Genomic DNA, 20,643 nt, shown 5'->3' with positions numbered 1-20,643 from the left:
AAAAATAATATCCAGCGGAGGGGAATCCAGAGGAACACGACCTTCCCTCTTCTCCAGGGCAGACCTGAAGCAGCTGGTGTTATTCCCAGAGGAAATGGATAAAATCTCAGCCCAATCCACGTGCCCTGGCACCTTATCGCTGTTTTCTAACAGGGTTTTGTGCCCAAGGTTGGTGTTGGGTTTGGCATTTCTGTTAATTAGCACGTTAATTAGCACATTTATTAGCACAGCAGAGCATCCCTGTACAGGATGCAGAGAACCTGGCAGCTTCAGCCCAAAAAGAGGCACTTCTGGCTCTGTTTGGGGCAGCCAAGGGCTGCAGGAAAACACTGGAGGGGAATAGTTTGTGTCATCCCAAGACCTCTGCAGAACATTTCCCTTTGGATTCATTTCTTGGATGAAATGCCACATGATCCAGCAAAATCAGCCCCAAATCTGCAACACCCAGGCTTGGCACAGCCACTTCTCCCCAGCTCATCCCACGTACAGGTAACAAAACATCTTTCCTGTTCACATAACAATATCAGAATTATTTCGTATTTTGGGGGCATTTCAAGACCTGCCCCCCCCCCCCCCAACCAGATTCCCAAGTAATTCAGTGGGATCCTATGGGGTTCCTGCTTTAAGGACTGTCTCTCCCAGGGCCTCCTTGAGCTCTGTCCAGCCAAGTTGCTGCATTATGACACAACTTGCTTTTTAGGGATCCCCCCACAGCATCTTGACCCTGGTGGCATTCACACTTTTCCTGTGGCATCCCAAGGTCTGGGCATGTGCACCTTGGCCTTTACTCCATTTTTAGCCATTTCCACAGCTCCTTTTCTCCCCAAATACTCCTTAGCAGCCATAAAACATCAAACACTAAACGAGCCAAGCCAACTAGAGCCTTACAGAGCACAACCAGCAACAATAACGATGGTATCACATTTTTTCTTTCCAAAACCCACAATTTCCTTTATATTTAAGATTTCTTCTAACCCTTCCCTCGCTTCGCACGCAATTAAAAAGCTCCTTTGACTTTGATACCAGTGTTATAAAAAAATCCCTACACTTCCCAACCTGGGGAAAATCCAACGCCCGATCACCCAACTGCGTTCCCAGAGTTGTAGTTTATATTAAAAACAAGAAAAGTTGCACGTTTTCCATCAACCAAAAGCATCTTCAGGCAGCGAGATGAGCCTCCAAACCCTCCACACTTGGCAGCAGCGTGAGGGGGAAACTCCCCAGAGCTCTCTGGAGTCGGCAGTGATTGATCCGACGCCGGGTTTTGGCTCCCCAGAGGCACCGGGAGCCTCGTGGAACAAATCCCGTGGGATTGGACTCCCTGCCTCCAGCAGCATCTCTGCCACGCTCCAAAGGCACAGGGAGAGAAGGGAGCAGCTCGTGGGGTGTGATTTCACCCAGAAAGGGGCAGGTGGAGGGAGGTTTCCGTGGGGGGTGTGTGATCCCAGTGTCCTGACGCTCCCAGAAACCTTGGCTAGGGGTGGAAGGGATCATGGACACCATGGAATCAGGGATGGTTTGGGTTGGAAGGGACTCTAAATTATCCAGCTCATCCCCATGCCGTGGGCAGGGACACCTTCCACTAGCTCAGGTTGCTCCAACCTGCCCTTGGACACTTCCAGGGATGGGGCAGCCACAGCTTCCCTGGGCAACCTGTGCCAGGGCCTCCTCATCCTCACAGCCAAGGATTCCTTCCCCATATCCCATCTAACCCTCTCTCTGGTAGTGGGAAGCTATTCCCCCTTGGCCTGTCACTTCAGGCCCTTGTCCAAAAAAAAATCCAAACTAGACCTGCAGAAAGGTGCCCGGAAGTCCTTCAGAAACGACAGCAAAGCACAAACTTGGAAAATCCACCTGTTTCCAGGACACCTTTGGCTCCAGCACCGGTCCCAGCTTTACACCACAATTCCTTGGTTTCACCCCACCTCAGAAAAGCAGGAATTCCTTCAGAAATCACAGCACAGGCATCGTGGAACAGGATGGGAATTAGGGATGTGTCTGACTTCCAACAAACACACAACAGCTGCCAAAACCAGGGCACTGGATCCCGGCTGCTCCCGGCTCCCCGCTCCCCAACGGCACCGTGTGTGTTCACAGACACAAAATAACAACACCAATAGCAGAAAAATTCCAGCAGATTATTTGCTCTGGATCAGCCTGGTGTCTAAATCCCAACATCCTGGGTTTTTAAAGGATTTGTCATGGATGCAACTGCACAGAGAGAGAGCTGGGTCACCTTCCAGCACGGTCAGGGGGAAGGATCCTCACGGACGCAGCTCTGCTTCCCAGAGGATGTCACACCTTGCAGGTGTGATCTGCTGGAGGGGGAACCCTCCAAACGCACGAAAAATGGAGCAAAATGCAACAAAAACTGCAAGAAGATCCCTGCAGGTTTGTTTGGAACGGGCACGGAGAGGGAAAACACCCACCCTGCAGTGCTGAGCTCCAGCACCTGCCCTGAATAATGTGGATTTCAGATGTGGGATCCACCAGTGAATTCTGGCGATCCAACAGTTAATTCAGGCCTAACTTTGGGATAATACAGACAACCAGACCCCCTAATCCCTCAGATTTCCAGCAGAACTACCCCAAGTGCTCCCCAGAGAGCACCAAGTTTGGACATTAATGGTCTCTGTTACCACCAGCCACCAGTTTCCTGCTAGAACTGGGCTACTAAAGAGCAGTTCTGGCCCCAAAATTCCAGATTTTAATAAAAAAGCAACTCTTGGCACACCCCAAAATTCCCTGTTTTAAAAGCAGCAATTTCCTGACTTACCCCGAAATTCAAGATTTTAATAAAAACCAATCCCTGTGGCACCTCAAAATTAGAGATTTTAAAGAAGCAGCTCCTGACCTACCCCAAAATTCGAGATTTTAAATAAGGAAGTTCTCCCCAGTACAAGTTTAAGCCTAAAAACTGGAAATGCTGCATTTCCCCTGCCTAAAAACTTAATTACAGTTAACGCTTCTGCAGGGCCCTGGAGATGTAAATATATAGGTTAAACATAGTTAAAATTCCACATCCTACTTAATTGCAGGCATTTTCCACAGAACAAAACGAGCTTTTTATCTTCAGCTTTTTAATTATTAATAACCACGAACAACGTCGCCACCTTCAAACAATAAATCCCGGCCCTCGGAAGGAGATATCCCGATTTTCCCTCCCCAGCTGGAAAATTATCCTTGGGGGGGGGGGGGATAATATGGGAAGTTCACGTGGATTTTGGAGCGTTGGAGCACGGAGCAGGCTGTGAGCCTCCACCCTGCTTGGATATGGATTAATGACCACAATTAGCGGGATCCTATGGATACTGGAGGGGGTGGGGGGGGGCTGTTGCCAAGCAGGCAGGATCCCTGCCAGGGATTCCCGGGATCTGGAAGCCCCGGCAGGCAGGGAGAGCGCATGGATACGGCCGACTCAGCTGAATCATAATGGCTGCATTGACATTACCTTTCCCGAACAAGGCCAACCTAAACACAGGCAGCTGCCTGGGATTTAGCAGGAGATTTACGGGCAGCACCGGCCACTCGGGAGACCTACAAACCACCACACACCCCCTCCCAGGACCCCTCCCCAAATCCAGGAGTGCTCTGGCATTATTCCCACTGAAAAATAAAAACCCAAAACCAAACCCCTGGGAGCTTCACCCCCCCTTCAACCAGGGCCCGAGGGGCCTCCACGCTCCGGCTGCCACCCGGATCCCCTTTCCCTGGGTTTGAGGTTATTAACATTAAACATGTGATCGGCCACATGACAGGCTAAAAAGGAAAAGGAAAAAAAAAAATGGAAAGAAATCGCCTGGATGCATCCAGAGGGGAAGGGAGGGATGGCAGCGTGGTGGGGACACCTCCATGGCCGTGGATTACAACTGTTCCTGGGAGATCTGCTGCTTCCAGCAGCCTGGAATGACCGAAGCCGTGGAGGGGGGGGAGGTTTAATAACGGGGTGATTGTGTAACTTGGAGCCTCTCGGCAAAAGTTGAGGCACCCAGTGGATGTTCCCGGGGACATGGATGGCACCGGATCAATTAGGGCAGCGAAATGTGCATCCCCCCCAGCCTCCTCCTCCTCCTCCTCCTCCCGATCCAGGAGTTTCTCCCATAACGTATTTCTCTCCTCGTTAACTGCTTCGGTGTCTTCTGCTCTTTCCAAAATAGTACCTACTATAACGGGGCCGGAGAGGGGGCCAGCTGGCACCGCCCGCGGGGCATCCGAGCGGGGAGCGGGGATTTGGGGGAGGAAAGACACCGGGAGCCGGCGGGATGAGCGGAGGGTGGGCTCTGCACCCCCCCATCCCACCCCGAGCACCCCAGGCTGGGGGGGCTCGGACCTCGTGGGTGTGATGGATTGCACCCTCCCCGGGATGGGGATCCCCCCCTCGAACAGGGATGTCCCCTGATGTCACCTTCCCGCCTTGTCACCTGTGCCCACAGGGCTGGGGGTCCACAGGACCCCCCCCTTTCCTCACACTGCAGCAGAGAAAGGAGGGAGGGGGGGCCGCATCCTCTTGGACAGGGGGGGCCAAAAATGCCTCCCCCCAGTACGAGTGCCCCCCATAGAACAGAGGTGCCCCCCCAAAACCAGAGAGACCCCCCTGGCTCCCCTGTGGAGAGGATACAACAGGGGGTGTCCCCCCAGCCTGACCCCCCCACTCAGGGCTCTCCCTTAAGGGGTCTGACCCACCAGAACGACCCCCCCGCTGCTCCAAGCATCCCCCCCCGCCTCTGGGCTACCCCAGCCTGGGGGTCCCCCCCAAGCCAGGTATCCCCTCCACCTCTTCCAGGCTCCCTCAGCCTAGGGGTGCCCCCTCCCCAGGATCCCCCCACTCAGGACTGTCCCGGTTTGGGGACGACCCCCCCCCAAAAAAAAACAGGCTCCCCCTGACTCAGGGCTCCCACACAAGGGGGGGGTGACTCACCAGAACACCCCTTCCCCACCACTCCAGGCATCTCCCCCCTCTCTCTGGGTGCCCCCAACCTGGGGGTGCCCCCCTCCAAACCAGGCAGCCCCCCCTTTTCTCAGGGCTCCCCCAGCCTGGGGACCCCCCCCTCCAAACCAGGCATAGCCCCCCCGCTTTCTCCGGGCTCCCCCAACCTCGGGGGGCTCCCCAAATTACGCTCCCCCCCCCCCATCTCTCTCCAAGCTCCCCCAACCCGGGGGGGAAAGGGGGGTGTCTCTCCCAACCCGGGGGATCTCCCCCAACTGGGGGACCCCCCCAAACCACGCTCCCCTTTCCCTTCTCGAGGTTCCCCCAACCTGGCCATAACCCCCCCCCGCCCCAAAACCATCCCATCCCCCCAAATCCACGCTGCCCCCCTTTCTCCACGCTCCCCCAGCTTGAGCGAGGAGGGGGGGGGTCTCCCCCAACCTGGCGACCCCTCCCCTTCCTTCCAAACCAGACACCCCCTTCCCAACCACGCATACCCCCCCCCCCTTTTCTCCGGGCTCCCCCAGCCTGGGGACGCCCCCCCCCTCCCAAACCACACTCCCCTTTTTTTTTCCTAGGGGGGGTTTCCCCAGCCTGAAGCCCCCTCCCATCCCGATCCCAGCTCCCCCCCGCGCAGGCAGGGGGCGCCCTGGCCGCCCCCCCACTCCCCTCCCTTCCTCCCCTCACCCTTGACGATGCGCTCGGTGGTCGGCAGCTTGTTGTGGCCGCGCCCGGACATGGTGGCGGTGGCACCGCTCCCTCCTCCTCCTCCTCCTCCTCCTCCTCCTCTTCCTCCTCCCCACCGCCGTGCCCCCTCACCGCTCCCCTCGCACGGGGGGCCGCGGGGGGTGCTCCCGGCGGCGGCTCCGCGGCGCTGCGATCCCGCCCCCGCCGCCGCCGCCGCGGCCGCCGCCACCACCACCACCACACCGCCCTCCGCCCTCTGCCCCCCTCCTCCTCCTCCTCCTCCTCCTCCTCGCCTTCCCCTCGCAGCCCGCCCAGCGCAGGCGCCGCGCCCGCCCCGCCCCGCCCGCCATCTTGGAGGGGAAGGGGGTGGTTGCTAAGCAACGGAGGGGGGGCGACATGGCGGCGTCGGAGGTGACAGTCCCGGAATCACCCCCCGGGGTTGGGTGGGAAGGGGCTGTGAAATCGTCTAGTAAAAAAAATTATCTAGTAAAAAAATAAATAATAATAATAATAATAAAGTATCTAGTAAATGGGAAAAAAATTATCTAGTAAAATTACCTGTAAAATTATCTAGTAAAAATAATAATAATAATAATAATAAAAAAGTATCTAGTAAATGGAAAAAAATTATCTAGTAAAAAAAATAATAATAAAGTATCTAGTAAATGGGAAAAAAATTATCTAGTAAAATTACCTGTAAAATTATCTAGTAAAAATAATAATAATAATAATAATAATAAAAAAAAGTATCTAGTAAATGGAAAAAAATCTAGTAAAAAAAAATAATAATAAAGTATCTAGTAAATGGGAAAAAAATTATCTAGTAAAATTACCTGTAAAATTATCTAGTAAAAATAATAATAATAATAATAAAAAAGTATCTAGTAAATGGAAAAAAATTATCTAGTAAAAAAATAATAATAATAAAGTATCTAGTAAATGGGAAAAAAATTATCTAGTAAAATTACCTGTAAAATTATCTAGTAAAAATAATAATAATAATAATAATAATAATAAAGTATCTAGTAAATGGAAAAAAATTATCTAGTAAAAATAATAATAATAATAATAAAGTATCTAGTAAATGGGAAAAAAATTATCTAGTAAAATTACCTGTAAAATTATCTAGTAAAAATAATAATAATAATAATAATAATAATAATAATAATAAAGTATCTAGTAAATGGAAAAAAAATCTAGTAAAAAAAATAATAATAATAAAGTATCTAGTAAATGGGAAAAAAATTATCTAGTAAAATTACCTGTAAAATTATCTAGTAAAAATAATAATAATAATAATAAAAAAGTATCTAGTAAATGGAAAAAAATTATCTAGTAAAAAAAAATAATAATAAAGTATCTAGTAAATGGGAAAAAAATTATCTAGTAAAATTACCTGTAAAATTATCTAGTAAAAATAATAATAATAATAAAAAAGTATCTAGTAAATGGAAAAAAATTATCTAGTAAAAATAATAATAATAATAAAGTATCTAGTAAATGGGAAAAAAATTATCTAGTAAAATTACCTGTAAAATTATCTAGTAAAAAAAAAAATTTAAAAGAGTTATCTAGTAAATTGGGAAAAAAAATTATCTCGTAAAATTATTTGTAAAACTAGTAAAATTTTTTTTAAATTATCTAGTAAAATAATAATAATAATAATAATAAAGTATCTAGTAAATGGAAAAAAAAAATCTAGTAAAATTACCTGTAAAATTATCCAGTAAAAAAAAAATTTAAGAGTGATCTAGTAAATTGGGAAAAAAATTATCTCGTAAAATTATCTGTAAAATTAGTAAAATTTTTTTTTTTTAAATTATCTAGTAAATTGAAAATAAATTACCTAGTAGAATTACCTGTAAAATTATCTGGTAAAAAAAAAAAAAAAGTAAAAGAATTATCTAGTAAATTGAAAAAAATTATCTAGTAAAATTACTTGTAAAATTATCTAGTAAAAAAATTTAAAAGAGTTGTCTGGTAAATTGAAAAAAATTATCTAGTAAAATTATCTGGTAAAAAAAATTGAAAAAATTATCTAGTAAAATTATCTGTAAAACTGTCTAGTAAAAAAAAATTTTTTAAATCATCTAGTAAATTTTAAAAAAAAATCTAGTAAAATTACCTGTAAAATTATCTAGTAAAAAAATTTAAAAGAATAATAAATTTTTTAAAAAAATCATCTAGTAAAATTATCTGTAAAATTATCTATTCCAATGGCAGCGGCGCTTGGGCTCCAGTCACCAACCAAGCCCTCTGTGGACTGCAGGAGGGCAGGGTTAGATGGGATATATGGAAGGAATTCTTCCCTGTGAGGGTGGTGAGGCCCTGGAATGGATTTCCCAGAGGATGCCCCATCCCTGGGAGCATCCAAGGCCAGGTTGGAAGAGGCTTGGAGCAACCTGGGCTAGTGGAAAGTGTCCCTGCCCGTGGCAGGGGGTGGCACTGGATCTGATCCCTTCTGCCCCAAACCTTCCCAGGATTCTATTAGCCCAGCCAGCAGGCCCTGCTGAGGCAGCTGAACTTTCAGGCATTCACCAAAACATGAGGATTTTACAGCAAAAAAAAAAGCCCAGCCAAAGCCCCCCACACTCCCTAAGCACTGGAAGCGCTGAGAGGGAGTGGGAGCAAGTCAGATGCACACCAAGCCCTCCCTTCCTTAAAATAACATTTTTTTTTTTTTTTTATAAAGCACCCCAGAATTTCTAGATTTATTTTCTTTAGCTGCAACGGGGTTCCTAAAAATCGCGTTCACTGCTTGGAGCTGGCAGCTCGGGGGGAACTGTATATAAAAAAGAGAGAAAAAAGGCAAGGGGAAAAGCAAAGTTTGCTGCTTTTTTTTTTTTTTTTTTTCCCCTAATGGAGGGTGGGGAATCAAGGACACGAACGCTGCTTGGAATCTGTCTCCCTCGTGTGAGCTGGAGAGGAATCCAGCATCCCATACCTCCTCCTCCTCCCAGCCAAACCACTGCTTGGAAATACGCTTAAAATAAATTAGAAAAAATTTATATATATATAATTAAAAAAGGGGATTTTGGAGTCGTAAAGGCCGTGCCACGCGGCCAGGCCGGGGGTTGTCAGTGCCATCTTCTGTCAGCTGCACTGCACTGCACAAGCCATGGAAATCCAGCTGGAAAATCAGGATTGCATCACCCAGCCTGGCTCAAACCCTTCCCCTCGGAAAAATCCTGAGCCAGCAGCGCTGCCACCCCTTCACCCCCTCCTCCAGCTCTGCCCACAGGGAGGTGTCGCTGCTTGGGACCCTCCATCATTACAGAATATATTTTATTTATGGAATTTTACAAATATCTGTACAGTTCACGTGACATAAGTTACGCTCTTTGTTTCAACGCGTTCTCTCTCCCACAACACCTGAGTTATTGAAATACTGAGATGGAACTGGAGCTTCCAACTGGACACGGGAAGGGAAACACGGATGAAAATCCATAACGAGCTCGATTTGGGTGGGTTTTTTTCCCTCCTCATCCTCCTGCCTGCCCCATCCCTTCCCTGCTGGCAGGTTCCAGCCTGTCCAGCTGGGAATGGGAAGAGGGGGAGCCTTGTTTCTCTGGGGGAGGGGGTTCACCCCCACACCCTAAATTTTCGGGTTGCAGATTTCTCAAAAAAAAACCCAACCAGGGTAAAACTGGAAACGAGAAGACGACGGATTCACGATTCCCACCTTGTGCCGAGGGGCTGCACCAGCTCCCAGGAATCCCAGCATCGCTCCTGCCGCTTCCCAGCTCTAGAGGACCTCCCAGGCACAGCCCTCGGGGGACAAACACCCCGATTCCCCCCCCTTTCCTCCACCACGTTTCCATCGGTGCCCCATGGAAACCCTCCAGCCACCTGGTGTTTTTCCAAACGCTCCCTTGGGAGAGAGGAGAGGGCACGTGTGCCAGTCCAAGGACTCAGATTTTCCACCTCGAGTCGCTCGGCCGGGCCTGCAGCTCTCTCAAGCACAGAAAAGGAGTTTCCAGTGGCACTTTCCTCCTGGATCAGCAGCACAGGGAATGAGTGTGAGGTGCTGCACAGGTGACCGAGCCAGGGCAGGCCAGGCTGCTCTGTCCCACAGGGAGAAGTGACTTAAGGTGACAATCCACAAAACAAGACACCACACGAGATAAAGGAAGGAATCTTTCCTTGAAGGAATCACCTGAGGACCATGTGGCACCTCTGGGTGGAGGGTGCTCCCAAAAAGGCTCCCTGCTCCTTGACAAGTTCATATTTAGGTTTTGGGGTGCAGGACAAAGCCAACAGCATTGTGGTGCTGAGGGGACTAAGCCCAGCCTAGGAAAGCCACTGAGAGCAGAGGTGATGATCCATAAGGATACTGGGAATGCCAGAGTCCAGGGACTCGGTGACAACGGTCAGGAGTTTAGGAAGAACAGCATCCAGCTGGGAACTAAGGGAATTCAGGGACTACAGCCATCCAGCCAGGGTACAACGCTGCTGGAGGTGCTGAGCCTGTGCCAGGGGCTGAGGAAAAATCCCTGGCACACCCTTGGCTTTGCTTTCCGCAGGGTGGGGAGGGAAGGTGTGGGATCCTCGGCTCCAGGACCACACTGAGGTGGCAGGATTGTCACACACACCCCCTACACAGCCAGGGAGGGAGGGAAGACACTCCCTGACAAGCACAAACACTTCCCAAAGCACCCGCACCACTCCTCCATCCCAATCCACGGGAAGCTCCCTGAATCCACTCCTGCTTATCCACACAGCCACGAGCTCACACCAGGTACAGGACAAGGTTTGGGGGGGGAAAGGGGGTGCGAGGGGACCTCAAGCAACAGGGGTGGGGTGGGCAAGATTATCAATATGATAACTAGTAATTCACGTAGTGAATCTGGGGAAAGCCAGCCCCGGGGGCAGAGCTGGGAAGTGCCTGGAACACCCTTCTCTGGCTACTCCCTAAGGCTGGAAAAACGCAACCTAAAGAGGTTCACAGTCTGGTATTTTGTTTTAAAAACAGCCCCCGCCCCACCCTGAACCTCAGCAGTGTTTAAAAGCCGGTGGCTGTTCCCGGGTGTCACCGTGAGCTTGGACACAGCCTGAGGAGAGACCCCTGGGCTGGGAGCCCACGGCCAGGCAGGGCTCTGCTCTCACCCCCCTTCCCACCAGGAGGAGTTGGGATTTGCCCCTCTTTTCCAGCAGCACAGGGGGGGTCAGGATATCCCGCCGGGCTTCTCCCAGCAGCCCACATGTCACTCCAACCTGGCCTGGTGTCCTCTGCTCCGAGCATGGACACCCAAAGTGTGCTCTAAAATCCCAACCCTCTTCACCCTGCTCTCCCCAGGGCTGGAAAGGAGCAAACCCCGTCGGATGGTGGTGACATCATGAGCCTCCTCATCCTCATGGAGAGCACAGCTCCGAGGGATGGCTGGTGGGGAACGCTCTGAGAAGGGTCTGTCCCCATCATACACCCCCCAAAGGGGTCAGGAGAGCGTCACACCCCATGGGAACGCTCCAAGAAGGGTCTGTCCCCATCCGTCCCCACCCCAAAGGGGTCAGGACGGCGTCACATCCCATGGGAATGCTCTGAGCACGGCTGAAGCAGCTCCTGCCTCCCCACTCCATCCTTCCCAGGAGAGGCGAGGAGACCAGGGATATGACAGGGGAAAGCAATCCTCCGGTCAGGTCAGTCCTATGGGAAGGGGGGATTCAGCCTCCCCTCACAGTCTTAAACCCAAAGAAGGTCTGTGGAACAGCTTTCAAAGCGATGTCTCCTCTGTAGTGTGACGTCAGTGCCCGCACAGGTACCGTCGTTTGCTTGCAGCAGGAAAAGGGAAGGAAAAAAAAAAAAACCCCAAGGAAAACCCCTTCCCCCACCCCCCCAGAAAAAAAAAAAAAAAATGGAAAAAAGTGGATCAGGGCTGCAGCTCGGGCTGGTCCTACCCAATCTGGATCTGGCCAGAGTACATGGTGAGCAGCACCATGATGGTGAAGCCTGTGAGCAGCCCCGCGTTCTGGATGGCGAAGGTGATCAGGGCGCTGCCGTTCTGCTCGTCCTCCCGGCTCACCTCGTTCATCTCGGGGAACTGGGAGGGGAAAAAACAGGCATGGCAAAGGCTCAGCGACAGGAAAGGCTCTGTTCTTCCCAGGAAAAAAACACCCAACCCCCCCCCCGGCCCCAGCCCGTGGATTTCGCTCAGCCAGGCAAAGCAAAGCGGAGACAGCAAAGCGTGTGCCAAGGGGACGGAGCAAACCCACCCTCAGGCTAAAGTTTTCCTGGGAAAAAAGCCCTGGGAAGATCCCAACCACGCACCCAGGCTCGGGATTTACCATGTCAGCCAGAGCTATGTACAGGAACATCCCTCCAGCCAGAGCGAAGATCCAGTTGGCAGAGAAGTGGCTGCCGGCCACGATGCCGAAGGCCAGGCCCACGTAGCAGCAGCAGGCAGAGATGAAGTTGAAGAAAAGAGCCTGGCGGATGGTCATCCCGGCGTTCAGCAGGATGACAAAGTCCCCTGCGGGAGAAAAGGACGGGAGGATGAGGAGGGAAGGGCTGTTGGCAGCATGGGGACAGCACCGAGGGGCCGCCTTGGACTCCGGGTCATAAATCGTGGAGTGTCCTCAGCTGGAAGGGACACACAAAGGATCATTGAGTCCAACTCCTCCCCCCGCACAGGACAGCCCCAAAAATCACATCCTGTGCCAGCTCCTGCGTGGGCTCCCCCACTGCCCTTAAATTCAGTCCTTCACACCCAAACCTGCCTTTCCCCTCCACTAACAGCGCACCACTGCCCCTAAACTCAGATATTCACACCCAAACCTGCCTCCTCCCTCCACTAACAGCACACCACTGCCCCTAAATTCACACCCAAACCCACCCCCCTGCACTGACCACACCACTGCCCCTAAATTCGGACCTTCCCACCCAAACCCACCTCGCCCCCTCCCAAACCAACGAGGTGTCGAGGGTTTCGGTTTCTTTTTTTTTTCTTTGCCTTCAGATGTCTCCATCTAAATTTAAATCTCAGACATCATATTACCTCGTTATTTTTAGAGCGGCGATTACTCAGCGCCGTTTCCAGCCTCGCCTTCCCCTCGCCGTTTATCCCACCCCAAAATCCCCCTTCCTCTCCGGGGAAAAGGACCGACCCTGAAGGAGAGCGGGACCGGGGGAGCAGCGGAGGGGCAGATCCGGGGGACTCACGCACCCAGCTCGTGCGGGAACTCCTCGCAGAGGATGGCCACGGAGGTGCTGATCCCTTGGAAGACGGAGACGGTGAAGGAGGCGCCGATGGCCAGCCCGTCGATGAAGTTGTGGAGGCCGTCGCTGAGGGTGATCATCCAGGCCAGCGTCCCGATGTCGGAATACCGCACCTCCTTCAGCCAGTAGCACGCGCTCTGGGAGGCCTGCAGGTCCTGCCACAGCACCCCAACGGGGGGGCTCAGCACCCAAACGCTCCGGGGGGGTTGGCTGATCCCTCCTCCAGCCGGGAAAACCATCCCCACGCTCATGAAATCCAGAAGCGGAGCCCTCTGCTTCCCACCCCCCGCAGAGGGTTTGGGGTCCGAGACTCCCTTTCCGTTGACGGGCGGGCTTTTCCCATGTTCCCATCCCACGGGACAAGGCGCTCACCTGGACAGAGAGGGAGCCCACCACAGCCTTCTCATCCCCGGAGGGGGGCTTGCGCTCCAGCTCGCCGGTGATGTGCGGGATCATGTGGTCCAGGTCCCCGTTCTGCAGCTTCTCCGTGACCCCCTCCTCCTGGTCCTTCTTGGAGGGCAGAGCCTCGGGGCCGTAGTGGCTGTGCCCGTGGTGGTGCTGTGGGATCAGGGGATTCGGGGGTGTCAGACACCCCCACATTCCCGCTGTTCCCCACCACCCACCAGCCCCTGCTCAGCCTCACCTGGTCCTTCTGCTTCAGGAGCATCTTCAGGACCTTCTCCGTGAAGAAGAAGAGGTAGAAGCCCCCGAACACCACGGCGGATTTGGAAACGTAATAATCTTCCTGAGGGTTGAATCCAAACGCCTGCAGGCAGGAGGGGCCATGGGAGAGGATGAGGAACAGTCCCTGGCAGGGTCCTTCATCTACTTTAGGCCCCAGAGGGGGTGGCACAGCTTTCTGACCTCTCTAAGCAGCAGCTGCTTTGGGGACAAGCTCAGAAAATGCCTTTGTGCACCTTTAATCTCCCTCATTCCCTCCTCCAAGCTGGCTGTGCCCCAAGGCATCGGATCCAGCACCCGCCCTGGGGCAGGGATGCCAAAACCAGGGCTCCACGCTCAGAGAGGACCTGCCTTCAGGGCCAGGAAAGGCAATAAAACAGTGATTCTCTGCTTGAAGCAGACTGGGCTCTGCCTGCAGCAATTCCCTTCCAAACTGTAGTTCCAAGGGGCTTCCAGCCTCCGTACCTCGCTCTGGGCTCCCCTCCGACGCCGCCTTCCCCTTCTCCAGCCAGAGAGAGAAACAGCCCCCGAGAGAGAGAGAGAAAAGCACAGACCCGCCCGGTCCTCTCCCTACCTCGGGAATGAGCTGGAAGAGGGCGTTGGAGTAGAGAGTTCCAATCGCCAGAGCTATGAAGTAGAGGAGCAGCCGCTTGTAAAAGGTCTTCTTCATGAAGGGCACCACGCTGGCTCCCACCAGCGAGCACAGGGAGATGACGGACACGCAGAGGAAACCGTAACCCCAGACTGAGGCGTGAGAGCCAAACCCACCCCGGGGGAACGGGAAAGGCGAGGGAGGGGATCAAGGCGGGCACAGGGAGGGAAGGAATCCACACCGACAGGACAGAGAGAGGAGGGAGGGAGAGAGGGGAGAGAAGAGGACATTCATTAGTGATTGTTGTTCATCTCGGCTTGGCTGGGACCTGGCGCCGGGCGGCTTTGGGAATGGCTCTTTGGGAAGGGTTGGATTCTTGGAGCGAGCGGGTTTTGGCAGCCAGGCCGTGTCCCAGCCAGCCCCCAGCTCTGCTCCACGAGCCATTCCCGAGCCACGGAGCGCCCAGGTTCCCTGAGCACCTCGTACGCTCCATCCCCATCCCACGCCGGGATGCTCCGAGCGCTGGCGAGGCTGGAGCGTACGCGCGGCATCCCGATTCCCGGAAAAATCAGGAATTAGAGGCGCTTGGTTTTTATGTCCAGCGAATAAAAGTTGCAGTTCTGGAGTTGAAAGGGAGCCTTGGAAAAACATCCCACTGCCAAGACGGGTGAGGTGATCGTTGCCCTGGCAATGCCAGGGGGAAAAAAACCCTGTGGAATTTTAAGGCTGGATGTGCAGGAGCTCGGATCCAGCTCGTCCTCTACCCAGGAGCTACTTGTGCTCCGAGGAGCCACCTGGACAGTGTTCCAAAGGTGTCCAAATCCGTGTGGATTTATTCAACTCCAGAACTGGGCAATTACAACACAATTAATTTGCAGTATTTCTTGTTGGTCCCATCAGAGCACCAGGAAACCTCAGGGAAGCCTGAACCCTTGTGGAAACACCGGGCTGGGAAATCAGGGAGAGGCAGGGGGGCCGAAAAAAATACAGGCAATAAAGGCCTTGTAAAATTTGGTTGATTCCAGAGGAAGCTGATGCTGTTCTCCGTGTTTTTATATGGATATTTCCTCCTTTTTTATGGATATTTCCTCTGTTTCGCAGTACTCTCCCACTAGTCCTGGGAGACTGATGGCTGAGCACATTCCTCCAAGGGATAAACTCCTGGCCACTCCAGGAGCACATTCCCACTCCTCAGACCCGGCAGGGCTGGAGGACACAGCCTCCCCGCCCGCTCCAGAGGGTTTCCTGGTGCTCGGAGGGGGCGAGAAAAGCCCCTGAGACGAGCCCTGAGCCTCGGGTGACGGAAGGGACCGGCTGGATTCGGCGGGGTTTGGAGGCAGAGAGGGCCCCGGAGCCGGGAAGAGAGGGCAGGGACGTTCTACCGCACCTCTGGGATGAGCTGGAGGAGCGCGTTAGAGAGCAGCGTGCCGATGGACAGCGCGATGAAAAACGTGAGGACCCGGCGGAAAAAGGCCTTGGCGGAGCACGGCACGATGAGGACTCCGAGCAGGGAGGCCACGTTAATCATGGACACACTGAGAAAACCAAAGCCCCACACTGCGGAGAACGAGAAGAAACCAGAGGGGCCAGACATTACCGAGGCTCTCGGAGAGCCCGGATCCGGGCGGGCGGGAAAGGGCTGGCTCCGGGTCTATTCCTGTGCCACGTGGCACTGGAGGGTCTCTCCCTGTGCTCTGGATGTCTCAGCTGCGACAAAACCATCGTTTTTTTTGGTGCAGGGAAAGTGGGAATGAAACCATTGGGTTACTTGGAAAAGGCTTTCCCGAGCCAGCCCCAGGGTGGGGCTCAGGGCAGCTGATCCAAGACCATGGGCATCGTCAGGAGCGGGATACGCGGGAGCTGGTTGAGCATCCATTGGTGGCTGGAGGCCAGCGGGTCCCTCCAAGTGCCAGGCCACCCCCTCCCACCCACAGGGACTCATGGCAAGGTCCCCTCCTCATCCAGCTATCCCGGAGGCACAGAGGTTATCCCGGCGAAACCATGCCACGGCACAATCCACAGCGAGGAAAACCCGTGGGGATTCCTGCCTGCTGCAGGCAAGGAATTCCCAGGAGCGGGAACCACCTGTGCTGGAGGTCCCGGGGTGCCTCATCGCTCCTGAGCTCCGTGCCTGGGCCTGGGCAGGGCCTGTGCCCCTCCAGCTCCCCTCTTACCTTCAGCCGAGCTGGGTCTGCCCTCCTCCGTCTGCTCGTTTTCCTCATTTTCCAGGTTTTCGGAGGCGCACGCCCCCGACTCCAGCTGCTGCAGGATGGTGGGGCAGAACTCCTTGAACTCCCTGTGCCCCACGGCAGAGCCCTCGCTCAGGTTGTGGATGGCAAAAAGCTCCACGGAGCTGAAGCACTGGGGAAGGGAAGGGAACAGGAACGTGCCTTGAGACTCCCGCAGCTCCGCAGGGAGGTTTTGGGATCTGCAGGGAGGTTTTGGGGCCCTACCCGGGAGAGGTTCAGGCGCTGCTGCGGTGACTGGGAGACGTTGGCGTGTCCCACTCCCACGTCCAGGCGGTTCAGCAGGGCCTTGAGCTGCTTGAGGCTCAAGGTCTGGCTCTCTCCGTAGCGCTGGAGCAGATCCTGCAGGAAGGAGGCTGCGGAGACTCCCGGGCTGTCCCTGCCCGCCCGGACCCGCGGGCAGGGAAGGAGGCAGAGCAGCAGGAGCAGGCAGCAGCTCCGGGGGCCCGCGCTGGGGATCATGGTGCCTCTGGGATGCTGGGAGGGAAAACACACACTGCTGTTGGCTTTGGCGTTCCCAGCGCTCCAACCGCCGCTCCTCCACCCCACAGCTCCGTCGGGAGATGGCACATTTCCTCCTCAGGGAAAAGGGGATGCAGCGTTGAGAGCACCCAGATCTTGAGGGGGGACTTGTATACAGGACCACCCGCTTCTCCCCCACTCTGAGCCACCCTCTGCTCACCGTGGGGGGCTGCCAGGACACGGCTCCCGGGGGTTCTCCAGCTCCGCAGCACCTCGGGACCCTGGGAAGAGCAGCAGGTGGTGGGAAGCAGGCAGGGCTTGTGCCTCTGCCAGCCCCAAATCCAGCTCTCCGTGGTGTGAGGAGTCACGCTCCAGCTCCCAGCCACGCGTGGGTCCCCTCGGCGTCACCAGGAACGGGACACAAATCCCTCCAGGACCTGGACACAAATCCCTCCAGGAGCTCGGAGGACGTGGGAACCCAGGGGACAGAGGTGGAACTTTCACGGGGTTATATTTTAACCCGGATAATTACCATGAACCGGCTCCTTCCCCGGCTCCAACTGTAGGTGCCTTTATAGTGTTTGCCCAGAGTCAATCCTTGCCCTCTCTGCTCCTTTCATACGCGCCGGGGATCAATAAAAGTGGGGTGGCACAAACCCGGGGTGCAAAGGAAGGGGCTGGGGGAGACGGGGCGAGGGGGGGGACGACACGCCAGGCACGACCTGCACGTCCACTGTGGGAGGCACCCGAGAGGCTGGAGCAGGGCCTGGGCTGCCTTCCTGGGAAAACTGCACTGAGAGGTGGGCGGCAAACTCGGGATTCACAAGGACCAGGAGAGAGTAACAGTCCGCTGGTTCCGTAAGTGCAGCAGCCACCCCGATCCCAGTGCGGGGCTCCAGGCGTGTCCTGCCTCCTGGCTGCCCTTCCCAGGGGCTCCCGGATCTCCCTGGGATACCCCACAGCCTGTGCTGAGAGCTCGCAGGCTCCGGGCTCCTCCAAAAATGAGCCCAGGACATTTTTGAAGCCCGGCCAAGCAATTGTTCTGAAAATAACCTGGGGGCCAGGACTGTGAGGAAAAGGGGCACAGGAGGACCCTGCTCCCCATCCAGGACCCCGCTCCCCCTCCGAAGGCTCCCACATTCCCACAGGTTTTACCAGCTTACCACCACCTTGTGAGCTTTGTTCTGGGGAGGTTTTAGCCTCCTCCTGCCAGGGCTTAGCTCGGATGCTTTGGCTTAACCCCTCTCCTCCCAAAACATGGGAAGGGAGCTCATCCAGTGGGGTGCTGGTGCTGAGTGGGGGTACCTAAGGGACCTCTGCCTCTTCAGCAAGCCCGGACTCTTCCTCTGCTTCTCCCTCCCTATCCCAACCCACCCATCCCAGGTGGATCCTCTCAGGCTACATGGGACATCCTGGTGACTCCCACAGGTGCTGGCACACTGCCCACGGTGCCAAAGGTCTGCCCCAGTGGCCGCGTGTCCCGGGACGGGGGACATTGGCTGCCCTTCCCTGCCCGTGCCAGCCGAGTGCTCCCCGTATCCCTGATCCCGCCTGGAGCCATCCCGCCGGGTCGCACACCGCCTGTCCCGGCCCGTGCCAAGGCACGCAGCCCCCGCCGGAGCCAAAATCGCTCCCAGGGGTTTCTCCCGAAGCCGGGCTGAGCCGGATACACCCAGGGTGGAAAACCGGACCTCGGACTCCTGCCCCAGCTGCCAAAGGAAAGGCAGGAAGCGCCGCGCAGGCAGAGCCGGGCAGCGGCAGGAGCCGCACGGGCTCGCTCCGTTTTAGGGCAAAAACGAGGTGGAGGAGCCGCCCCTGCGGAAGGGCCCAAAGAGGGACATATGGGGCTCCGGCCCCCCGAAAGCCACGGGGAGCTCAGGGCAAGGCGGGAGGGTGCCAAACACATCCATCCATCCATCCGTCCATCCATCCCCGCATCCCGGGGCAAAGGGGGGTGTGCAGCGAACACCCCCGGAGCGCGGCCCCCTCGCCACCCCACCCGCGGAGCGTCCCAGCCTCCTGCCCGCTACCTCCAAGGGCGTCCTCCCGCCGGGATCCGCTCCCGGAGCCCGGAGCCAGCGCCTGACCTACTTTATCTCCCTCTGGGATGGGGCACGGGGACAAACCGCTGCCACGGGAAGGGGACGGATGCCCGGCGAGGGATGTGCCCGGGAGCGATGCCACGACAGCACACAACACAGCTCCCGAGGCCACGCCAGTCCTTCCCATCTCCCTGGGCTTCACTTCCCAGCGGTCATCGATCCGCCAGCGGGAAGGTGACGCCGGGGAATAAGAACCGCTGGCAAAGCCATGACCCCGGCGACGTCAGCCCCGCGCCAGCTCTTCCCGAAATCCCGCTCGCTGGCGCAAGACTGGAAGGGGAGGGGTGCACTGGGGGCTCCCGAAAACCCCACCGGGATGAATCCCGCTCCTGGAGCCGGCGGGGCCGAGCTCCTTCCGGAGCAAACGCTGCTCCACACGCCCCGCGGGCAGGAGGGGTTTCCAGGAGGGTTTCCAGGAGGGTTTCCGTGCCCTGGGGCACGTCCCGGGGCCACGTTTCTCGGGTCACGGATCCCCCTCTGCCCCCCCTGGAGCCTCCGGGCAGTGTCTTGTCCCTTCCTCTCCCCGCAGGCCCCGGGGCGGGCAGGCGGGCAGCAAACAGGGGAATATCCCGGCCAGCCCACCCTACACGGACCCCCCCCAGTGCCCCCCGTGCTGAAGCTGCTCCTGCTGCCCCCCCGGCCCTGCCCCATCCCCTCCCCCAGTCCCCATGCCCGGCCCTTTTGCCCCCTGCCCGGCCCCAGAGCTTGCACTGCTGGTGCCAGACCCCATAGCAGGGTCCCGCGTCCCAAAATTGGGTCCTGCACCCCATAACAGCGTCCTGCACCCCAGAGCCCACCTCCACCTGCCCCAGACCCCGCTGGCAGCCCCAAAGCGACCCCCCCCCGCTGCCTCCAAGCCTAGGCCCGCTCCTACACCCCAACCCCGCTCTCCTGCAGCCTTCCCTGCAGCCTTCCCCGCATCCCGCAGGGATCCTCTCCCCCATCCCCATCCCCATCCGGGGCTCGGGGCCGGCTCCAGCGCGCTCCCCCCGCGGCCCCGCCGCGCTCCCCGCGGTGCCGCGTCCCCGCAGCGGTTTCCCCGGCCCGTCGCACCGTTCCCCGTCCCGTCCCGGCGCGGTCCATCCCGGTGCATCCCGGCCCATCCCGGTCCTACCTCCGCTCCCGCTCCCGCCGCCGCTCGCGCGGGGCCGCGCAGGGCGCACGCTCGGCGCGCGGGCACGGGGAGCGCTCCCATTGGCTGGCGGAGACCAGGGACACGCCCCCCTCCGGGACATGGCCACGCCCCCCCGCGGCTTTGCGTGGGGGGAACGGGACCCTCAAAAACCACCCAAAAACACACCCGGGACCCCCAAAAACACCCCAAAATACACCCGGGACCCCCCCAAATACCCAAAACCCACACCCGGGACTCCAAAAACACCCCATAAAAACCCAATAACACACCTGGGACCCCCTAAAACACCCCAAAAACACCCAAAAACACACCCGGGACCCCCAAAAACACCCCAAAATACACCCGGGACCCCCCCAAAACACCCCAAAATACACCCGTGACCCCCCCCAAATACCCAAAAACCACATCCGGGACTCCAAAAACACCCCCAAAACCACCCAAAAACACACGCGGGACCCCCCAAAACCACACCTGGGACCCCCCCAAAACACCCAAAACCACACCCGGGACCCCCAAAAACACCCCATAAAAACCCAATAACACACCTGGGACTCCCAAAAACACCCCAAAACCACCCAAGAACATCCCAAAAACACAC

At 55.4% G+C, this 20,643-nt stretch overlaps 2 protein-coding genes across 12 annotated transcripts in view; both read right to left on the bottom strand.

Annotated features, from left to right (window-relative positions):
• Positions 1–5,786, bottom strand: part of PPP3CC (protein phosphatase 3 catalytic subunit gamma) — a 34,517-nt gene extending 28,731 nt beyond the window's left edge. The window contains exon 1 of one of the 6 annotated variants that reach the window (XM_064638134.1): positions 5,615–5,786. In XM_064638134.1, the coding sequence (XP_064494204.1) occupies positions 5,615–5,666 (52 nt within the window). In that variant the 5' untranslated portion in view covers positions 5,667–5,786. The remainder of the gene's footprint in view (positions 1–5,614) is intronic. The other 5 variants (XM_064638138.1, XM_064638136.1, XM_064638135.1 and 2 more) reach the window with 5 other exon arrangements.
• Positions 5,787–8,882: 3,096 nt separating this feature from the next.
• SLC39A14 (solute carrier family 39 member 14) lies at positions 8,883–20,311 on the bottom strand. 6 transcript variants are annotated; one of them, XR_010425480.1, is made up of 11 exons: positions 20,025–20,311; positions 17,029–17,089; positions 16,554–16,823; positions 16,275–16,461; positions 14,083–14,252; positions 13,471–13,593; positions 13,200–13,385; positions 12,775–12,982; positions 11,897–12,081; positions 9,209–11,652; positions 8,883–9,173 (listed from the first exon to the last, which is right to left on the bottom strand). XR_010425480.1 is itself a non-coding variant. In XM_064638008.1 (10 exons), exons 1-10 carry the CDS (start codon positions 20,294–20,296, stop codon positions 11,506–11,508), a joined length of 1,809 nt encoding a protein of 602 aa, XP_064494078.1. In that variant the 5' UTR covers positions 20,297–20,311; the 3' UTR covers positions 8,883–11,505. The 6 variants fall into 6 exon arrangements, 5 of the variants coding, with proteins under 5 accessions (XP_064494078.1, XP_064494077.1, XP_064494079.1 ...); XM_064638008.1 differs by lacking the exon at positions 14,083–14,252 and adding an exon at positions 15,488–15,657 and having other exon boundaries at positions 8,883–11,652; XM_064638007.1 differs by having other exon boundaries at positions 8,883–11,652.
• Between the last annotated feature and the right edge of the window lie 332 nt (positions 20,312–20,643).

This window comes from Pseudopipra pipra, chromosome 28 (assembly GCF_036250125.1).
Source record: "Pseudopipra pipra isolate bDixPip1 chromosome 28, bDixPip1.hap1, whole genome shotgun sequence".
NCBI lineage: Eukaryota > Metazoa > Chordata > Aves > Passeriformes > Pipridae > Pseudopipra > Pseudopipra pipra.
The sequence above is the reverse complement of the archived record's forward strand: the minus strand, read 5'-3'. Positions and strand labels throughout refer to the sequence as shown.

What these genes read in the sequence shown, in the direction of transcription:
- SLC39A14 (XM_064638008.1), bottom strand. Translation starts at nt 20,296, where the DNA reads ATGGGGTGTTTTTGGAGTCCCGGGTGTGGGTTTTGGGTATTTGGGGGG. An exon ending in TGTCCTGGCAGCCCCCCACG is followed by an intron (nt 16,824 to 17,028) that starts GTGAGCAGAGGG and finishes TTTCCCTCCCAG; the next exon opens with CATCCCAGAGGCACCATGAT. An exon ending in ACATAGCTCTGGCTGACATG is followed by an intron (nt 11,653 to 11,896) that starts GTAAATCCCGAG and finishes TTCCCCTCCCAG; the next exon opens with TTCCCCGAGATGAACGAGGT.